General features: G+C 39.4%; 1 protein-coding gene across 1 annotated transcript; it reads left to right on the forward strand.

The window, feature by feature from the left end:
- Window positions 1-5812: 5812 nt before the first annotated feature.
- On the forward strand, window positions 5813-8700 carry LOC119980421. The gene is made up of 4 exons (XM_038823111.1): window positions 5813-5972; window positions 6312-6461; window positions 7782-7892; window positions 8187-8700. The coding sequence occupies exons 2-4, from the start codon at window positions 6345-6347 to the stop codon at window positions 8418-8420; spliced, it is 462 nt and encodes a 153-aa protein (XP_038679039.1). The 5' UTR covers window positions 5813-5972; window positions 6312-6344; the 3' UTR covers window positions 8421-8700.
- Window positions 8701-9135: the final 435 nt, after the last annotated feature.

Here is a 9135-nt window from a genome sequence, read left to right on the forward strand (position 1 = left end):
CAATCAGTGGCTAGTGCTGAACGGTACGCAATCCGTGAGGGAGTTAGATTGGCTGTGAGATGTGGGCTATCAGATGCATATGTGTATAGCGATGCAAAAAGTGTTGTTGAGAGAATTCACTCACAGACTAGTGGTTTGAATGAAGAAATCAAAAGCTATGCAGATTCATTCTCTTTGTTTAAGGTTGTTTTTTGTCCAACAAGTGCAAACAATGTGGCACATAGTCTTGCTCAGTTTGCTTTATCGTCTTCAGTTCCTTGTGAATGGCGATCAAATTTCGAGCTTAACTGACTCAAGGAGGTTGTAATGACAGATTTACTATCATTTTCCAGTTAAATAAAATACAATCCTTCCTTCCACAAAAAGATAGAATAAAAATTAGACCACAAAAAAAAAAAGAAAAAGAAATAAGAGACCCCCTCGGCCCTCCCATCTTAATCTAATCGGGCCTCTCCTTTTATCGTACTCTACTCGGTCGGTAGTTGTTAGCAACAAAAACACGTAGTTTTTTACCAGATTAGCACTCTTGACAAAAGTAAATATCAATATTGATAGAAACTGGAAGTGTTAATTTTATTAAACAAACTAAAGAAGATATATATACAATGGAGAGTTGTCTAGAGATATGTTTCTATTTACATAAGGAACTAATAGTAATCCCTAAGACTATGCTAACATAACAATTGATATATAAAGATAATGATATATCACATATAATTGAATTCTTGAACCGTAGGTGATATATCATAACACCCCCCCTCAAACTTTGGGTGCAGGTAATGACAGCAGCGAAAGTTTGGAGATGAGTGAAGTAAAGCGAGCTGCAGTGTGAGATTTTGTCAACAGATCAGCAAGTTGCAGCTCAGTGGAGATGTGTGGGAGAGTGATGGTGCTAGTCTTATAATGATAACGAGCGAAATGACAATCGATTTCGATATGTTTGGTGCGCTCGTGAAAAACATCATTATGAGAAATGTGTATAGCACTTTGATTGTCACAAAATAAGGTGGTTGGTTGTGTTTACGAGACACCAAGATCAAATAGAAGACGAGGTAGCCATACAACTTCAGCGATAGTGTCAGCAAGAGCGCGATACTCAGATTCAGCACTTGAACAAGACATGATACTTTGTTTCTTGCTCTTCCAGGATAGCAATGAGATGCCAAGAAATACAAGAAAACCAGTTGTGGATTTGCGATCCATAATATCCCCAGCCCAATCAGCATCCGAGTAAGCCAGTAAGGTGGGAGAAGAGGATGAGGATAGCAGAAGGCCACGATGGAGGGTGCCACGGATATAGCGAATGATGCAAAGAACAGCTGCATAGTGGTCAGAACGTGGGTAGGCCATGAACTGAGACACAATATGGACAGCATGAGCTATGTCCGACCGAGTAATGGTCAAATATGTGAGCATACCAACCAATTGTAGATATAGTGTAGGATTGGGAAGAAGTGTACCATCTGTGGGACATAGCTTCATATTGATAGGGTGAGGAGTATCTGTAACTTTTCCATCTGATAGATGAGGTATGGAGAGAATATCTTAGGCATATTTAATTTGAGAAAGAACATAACCACGAGAACTACGGCCAACTTCAATACCTAGAAAATAATTCGAGTCACCGAGATCTTTTATTTCAAAAGAAGTGGACAAGAAATACTTGGTGACAGATATTCCCTGTTTGTCGCTACCGGTCAAGATCATATCATCGATGTTAAGAAGTAAAAATACAGCTCCATTTGCACTGTGCCGAATAAATAAGGCTGAGTCATTGGTACTCTGATGAAAACCAAATGTGATGATGGTAGACTGAAATTTCTCAAACCAGGCACGTGGGGCCTGTTTGAGACCATGCACAGCACGACGAAGTCGACACACCTGCCCAGGAGGATGTGGAAGTCCCGATGGGGGATCCATATATACTTCTTCATGGAGGTCACCATTGAGGAATGCATTTTTAACATCCATCTAATGTAAAGACCAATGGCGAAATGAGGCCACAACAATAACAGTACGAACAGTGGTCATGCGAGCTACAGGAGCAAAGGTCTCCTCATAATCAAGACCATATTCTTGGGTGTAGCCTTTAGCGACCAAACGGGCCTTGTATCGCTCAATAGACCCATCCGCATGTGTTTTTATTTTGTAAATCCACCTGCAACCAACAATAGACTTTCCAGGAGGTAAAAATGTTAGGTCCCAAGTATGAGTTTTATCCAAAGCTTGAAGTTCTGCTTGCATTGCCTTGGACCATTCAGGATGCGAACTTGCTTCCTTATAGGTCTGAGGCTCATAGAGGTCTAACATATTAGTGACAAAGCAGTGATAATCATGTAGATAATGAGGCAGAGCATGGGTACGAGTGGGATACTGAGAGGTTACCTATGAAGAATCAGCAGTTGGGGAATCCATGTGAGATATAGTTGCAGTCGAAGATGGTTGAGGTGAGGGGGATGGTAAAGTCATTTGTGTGGGATATGAAGTTGTGTGCTCAAGCATTTGTGTATGATCTGAAGGAGAAACATTAGTGGGAAAAGGATCAACGCAAGGTATTTGACCTGGAGTGTTATTGTGGGGAAGGTTCATGAATGGAACAGTTTCCCAAAAAAATAACATTGCGAAAAATACGAATACTTTAGTGGTTGGATCGTAACAACGATATCCCTTTTGTTCAATACCATACCCAACAAAGACACATATGACAGATTTGGGAGAGAGTTTGGAGCGTTCAACAGTGGGCAATAAAACAAAACATGTGGAGCCAAACGTGCGCAAATGAGCATATGATGGGACTTTTCCAAAGTGCAATTCATATGGGGACTTATGTTCTAGGAGTGGTGTAGGTGTGCGATTGATGAGATATGTGGCTGTGGACACGACCTCTCCCCAAAAAGTCTTAGGCAAATGAGAAGATAAAAGTATTGTACGAGTAGTTTTAACAATGTGGCGATATTCTCTCAGGGACACCATTTTGTTGGGGTGTGTCGGGGCAAGACAATTGAGGAAGAGTACCTTGTCATTTAAGAAAAGTTAGAAAAGTAGTGGAGCGAAATACACCTCTGGAGTCGGATCGAAAACTATTAAGACGTTTTGAAAATTGAGTGTGAATCATGGAAGTGAACTTGACATAGATTTGATAAACATCAGACTTGTTGGATATCACATAAAGCCACGTATATCGAGTGAAATCATCAATAAAAAGCACATAATAACGAGCGCCACTTAAAGGAGTAGAACAAGTCCAAACATCGCTATGGATTAAGTAAAAAATACTCGTGGTAGTATGAGAACTTAATTGAAATGGCAAAGCAGTTTGCTTGCCTAATACACAATGATGGCAATTAACATGTTTATGATTCTTGACAGAGCCTAGATAACCACGATTATGCATAAAATTTAAGTGAGAAAGAGAAATATGACCCAGACGATTGTGCCAGAGAGAAGAAGCACTAGCAGCAACATGTGAAGACACGAGAAGGTGTAGAGACTCAAGGCAATATAGACGTTCTACTTTATGTCCGATCCCACATGATTTCTCCATCAGATGATCCTGTACAACACAACCCTCATCAGTAAATGTAACATCAAAACCGTGGGCACAAAGTTGGCTAATAGAAACAAGGTTCATTGACAAATCTGGCATAATAAAGGCATGATGTAAAGTCATTGAAGTAATTTGAATAGTTCCAGTATGAGTAACTGCAAGAGGCATGTTATTGGCCGTATAAATCATAATGGGTGAAAAGACGGGAGAGGACTTTGAAAAAATTGTAGGGTGGAAGGTCATATGGTTAGACGCTCCAGAGTCCAAGATCCATAAGGAACCACGAGGCATACCTGGAGGGGCAGAAGCAAAAGCTGCAAGATGAGGATTACCCAAACTTGTGAGAGCCTGACATATCATCTCCTATACTTATTCTAGTGTAGTAGCAGAAGAATTGCTTGGAAGTTCAGCAATAGCAGCACGAGGTGGTCCTTCCTTATGAACACGTTGAAGGCAAAGAAAGTAGTTTTCTAGTGTCCTGGTTTGTGACAGTAGACACAAAATGGTTTCTTTCCTTTGGAAGTAGGAGCATGAGAGTCAGAATACCCATTACCTTTTGAGTAAGAAACGAGAGCAGTGTCCGACGACGTAGGGACATGGATGCCTTTGCGTGTTTGTTCAGCAAGCAGTTCAGGCAGGATGTCTTCAATGGTGGGTAGAGGCTTTCGATGAAGAATGGAACTCCGAAGGGCTTCAAATTCATCAGTAAGTGCAAGGAGAAGTTGAACTAGTTTGGTCCTTTCACGAAGCTATTGATAATCAGCATGTGAGTGGGTCCAGGATGGTTCAGTCATTGCCAACTGATCCCACAAAGCAGACAACTGAGAATGAAACTCTGAAATGTGTTGGGAGGGTTGTTGTCGAATAGCACGTAGCTGCATCTCCAGTTGATAGGCACGAGCAAAGTTTGTCTGAAGATAAGTGGTTTTGAGTTTATCCCAAACAACCTGAGTAGATGAGGCCTTACCAATAGTCATGGCAATGGATTGTTTACAGGTGGAACGAATCCATGAAATAATTTTGAAGTTATTCATTTTCCATTCCTTGAGCTTCTTGACATCAGTGTATTTGAGTTGAGTTTCAGATCCATCGACAATGTCTCACAGTCCACGACTCAAAAATCCTTCAAACTCAACATTGAGACCAAAAGAGATAATTGGTCCCATCAAACTCAACATTGAGGGGTTTGGAAAGATCAGTGCTAGTAGACATGGTAAAGGTCAAGAGAAACAAGACAAAGGAATTCTTTCAAATATGAGAAAGAGAATGGCAGAAAGCTCAAGAAAGGAGATGAAATATATGTGCCAAATGTTGGTAGCGTTGAATAAGATCAAAGCTCCGATACCATGATAGAAACTGGCAGTGTTAATTTTATTAAACAAACTAAAGGAGATATATATACAATGGAGAGTTGTCTAGAGATATGTTTCTGTTTACATAAGGAACTAATAGTAATCCCTAAGACTATGACAACGTAACAACTGATATATATATAGATAATGATATATCACATATAATTGAATTTCTGAACCGTAGGTGATATATCATAACAAATATAACACTCACTTCAAATTTATTACCACAATAGCACTCTACGCCATCAACAATGGCGTGATTAGTGCATTGATTTTACAATCACGTCAACATGAATGACGTGATCATATTTTAAGCAATCACGCCACTCAAAGTGACGTGATTAGTGCAAAAAGATAATCATGCCAATTCAAGTGGCGGAATTGTAAAAATATAATAATCACGCCGCTTTAAGCGGCATGATCACTTGAAAGCTTTTTACTCATCAATGGTTTCACCGTCCCTCCGCAACTCAATGCCCTTGAATATGGCATGGAAATACTGAACCACATACAGGATAAAAAAACTCAACACCCCACCCTCTTGATGGTAAATTTTGGAAATTATATATAGAATAACAGAACAAGTCAACTACTTTTAACAAACACCTTATCCGGATATGCTGAGGAAACCCAAAATTGCTAATAATGGTTCGGCAACTTGAACAGCCGATTCTTCACCGTAAGAGCCACTGGCAACCTCGAAATAGATGAAGATGAAGATTGAACTGTGGGTTTTGAGTTTTGTTGGTTTTTGGTAGATGGATATGAACAGAGCAGGAGAAGGTTTGGGGCTTATGTGGTAGGGATAATGGGATGTGTTAAGATTGGTGATTTTGGTGAAATTTTTGCCTGTACTTAATAAAACATGAGATGCAAATAGTCCTATGAACAAAAATTAGACCAAAAAAAAAAAAAAAAAAATAGACCCCCTCGGGCTTCCCAGCTTAATCTGATCGAGCCTCTCCTTTTATCGTACTCTACTCGGTCAGTAGTTGTTAACAACAAAAACACAAGCCACTGCTTATTAGAAGCCGGCGCCTCCTTTCCTTCGCCGTCGATCATGAGACAAGGTCTGAATTTCAATTTCACTTTTATTTCATCTAATTCTTTCTCGTTTTCGCTTTCCACATCAAAACTCAAAAGTAGGTTTCGATAGATCAAATCAATTGTTGAACTCGATAAATACTCTTGCGGGTGAACAACAAATTGGTTCCTATCACATCCTATGCTTATTGAAAGTTCATGAATTTCAACCGAAGAACATTGTGCTTCTCAATTTTAGTGTCGACCAGACAGAGAGTATCCAAATGAGATGTGCTAGATCTTAGGTCGGAGTATGTACTGGCATTTAAAGGCTGACCAAAATCTGATTGAAATGATGTTGTTTATCGGTTCGTATGCTTTTGCAGTGAAAACCACTTGTTAGCAGCTCTATTTACAGCATGGATAAGTTACTGGACTTTGGAAGGAAAGCGCTATTCTACGTTAGGGTTCTTTCTGGATACGAGGAGCGGAGAATCCGGAGCTACAGATTGCAGATTGAGGCTCATCTCCGACAGGTTTTGCTGATAGATTTGATTTATATGTGCACAGTTTTCTTGTTTTGTTGCTAGTTGGTTCATGTTTGTGTTTCAGATGACCTTCAATTTTGGTTCCTTTGATGAACATTGTATCTTTGTGTATGATGTAGATATTCAAAATAGCAGGTCTAAATGATGCTTGATTTGCTTTTCTTGATTCATGGCCAGGCTTCCTACAGTTAATCTAAATGCGTGTGCCCTTTTTGTTTTGTACTTTCTTTCCCTGTGCATGGGTATTGAACCTTTCATTGGTGGGAGCTGGCATGCTGGTATTGGGAGATTGCACTATGCTTTTAAAGGCAATTTTTTTAGATTCAAATCCGTGTCATTGCATGTGTTCTCTAGCTACTTCTACCTCGCCTTGGTGCAAAGTTCCTTTCTTTATTACACCCAGACTAAGTGTGCATATTAAGAAAGTCCAAGTCCTCAATGCTTTGCAAGTTCAGGTTTCCATGCTCTTTGTGGATGTGTAATTCTTTCAATCTGCTTTCATAGGATCGTATAGTAAACTTAATACCTGGAATCTAACTTGAACCTGAAGGGATGTAATGCTTTAAGATTTTGAGAGGAAAGAGAATAGTTTGTTGAACTCCCCCCCCCCCCCCCAGAAAGCTAATGTCCCCTATTCCTTTGTGTGCTCCAGCCTCCAGGGCCGTTAGCTGTGAGGTGAGTCCCTACCTCTGCTTAAAGAGAAAACTAATGCCTAACCTCGCTTAAGGCCCCATCCTCCAATGGGTCCTGAAGCTCTTGAGGAAGATAGGGAGTGGTGAACCCTATCAAACTTCCCTTTTCTCCTCATGCTATACTAAACTTGATGGCTTTAGAGAATTCCTAAAAGCAAACTCTCCTTCAATCCTGCTTGGCATGGAAGGTCGCAAGAGAGAAGAAAAACTATTCTTGTTAGCAGCTTTTCAACCTCCCGGAGTCAAGGAAGTCAAGCAACCAATAAACTTCCATATGCATCAAATAGGGCCAACCACTTTGCAAGTTCAACTGTTTCCATAGAATTGCAGTGTGTATATGAATTCTATAGCAATTATCTGAAGTTATTTTATAGGATAACTTTTAGTGTGAGGACATTTGTCTTTTGATTGGCAGCATGGGCCTAGTTCTTTTAACCCAACCTCTTGGTTCATCAGGTGAAAATTTTGATTTCAATGGACATTGGCCATCAATCTACATGAAAAAGTGATTGTTTGAGAAACATGGCAGCCATTATTATTGTTATTATTTTTGTAATATTCCCCATCTTCATATTTCATTTTTAAGGGCTTTGTTCTTTTCTCTTTCTTTCTTTAGGCAAAAGAAAGGAAGGAAGCCTTAAGACGGATCCCAGAGCAGACTGTGCTAGCAGAGGTTCGCCGTATGGTAGAGGAGATGCAAACCGTAAATAGGAGGCTAGAAGAAACTGTAAGTTGTGTGTGTGAACAGCGTAACTGGAACTTTGATGTTGAAGTCCCCAATATAGTAGATTTTATCTGGGAATGAAGGTCATTATTGTGAATTGCAAAGCTATGTTTTATCAATAATTCTCAAAGTGGAGAATGAACCTTGCACGATCTTGCATTAATTCATACGATTTAATCAGCCGAGGCTTCCAAATGAATTTCTGTTTAGACTTTGCAATTGGCAACAGATGGCTTGTTTAGTTTCCTTCCTTGTTCCTTTTGATTGAGGCTTCTGTCATACACTGCTTATGTGCAGGAAGCTGCCATTGACGAGTATTTCAAGCCAATTGACAAGGAAGCCGAAATTCTAATGAAAATTCAGCTGGAAGGAGAGGAGAAGTCAATGAAGGAGATGATGAAGACTATGCAAACACAGGCTTTGCTTGAGAAAGCTGAGGCTGAAAAAATTTCAAATGCACTACATGAAGACGCTAACCCACATAAGGAGGATCCTGAATCCACCACTCAACAGCATGCTCAGATGAGATGATTATGTTGGAGCCAAAATATTCATCAATAATAGAATTATAATTAGTCGCTCGAGTTATTGTTAATCTGATTGTTTTCCCAAATACAGACTTCAGATGTGATGTGATTCTATTGCGATTGTTTCAGCAGTATGTTGTTGGCTGCTTTGAACATTTTTTTTTTTCTCTTGTCAAGTACAGAAATAAGCCTGAATTCATAGGAAGGTATACAGTACTGTTTTTCTTCCCAGTACGTATCGCTTGATATGGAGGTTCAGTTAAACAAAATTGCATCTTTCTGCACAATATATTCTGTCTAGTAAAATTAATTCTTTATTTTATATATATGTATGTATGTACCATTTTAGAAACAAAAGGAGAATGGGGACCTAGTAATAATATTTTCTTTCCAACAAAACTTTATACAGGTTCTATTGTCCATATTCTAACCAAATCATGATAACCCATCATCAAGCACCAGTATTACTGCTGTCTGCTGTATGTATTGTATCTAATATCTCTACTAGACTGTCAGTCTGTCACATATATTACTTCTTTTTTGTATAAAATATATAATTCGTAACCAGCATATTTTATTGCTTGCGACTTTATGTGTGGGCGGGCATGGGTCGTGGGTAGGTGTGGACTGGCATGAACCATGATGCAACAAAGTGGAAGTGGAAGTGGTGTTGATAGATAGGAGGATCCTTTTCTTTTTATATAATGTCAGCTAAAGTG

This window comes from Tripterygium wilfordii, chromosome 16, assembly GCF_013401445.1.
Source record: "Tripterygium wilfordii isolate XIE 37 chromosome 16, ASM1340144v1, whole genome shotgun sequence".
Taxonomy (NCBI): Eukaryota; Viridiplantae; Streptophyta; class Magnoliopsida; order Celastrales; family Celastraceae; genus Tripterygium; species Tripterygium wilfordii.

Excerpts from the sequence above, each read along its gene's own strand:
- LOC119980421 (XM_038823111.1), top strand. The coding sequence starts at position 6,345 with ATGGATAAGTTACTGGACTTTGGAAGGAAAGCGCTATTCTACGTTAGG. Across the intron at positions 6,462-7,781 it reads TTGAGGCTCATCTCCGACAG|GCAAAAGAAAGGAAGGAAGC; the intron begins GTTTTGCTGATA and ends TTCTTTCTTTAG. Across the intron at positions 7,893-8,186 it reads ATAGGAGGCTAGAAGAAACT|GAAGCTGCCATTGACGAGTA; the intron begins GTAAGTTGTGTG and ends GCTTATGTGCAG.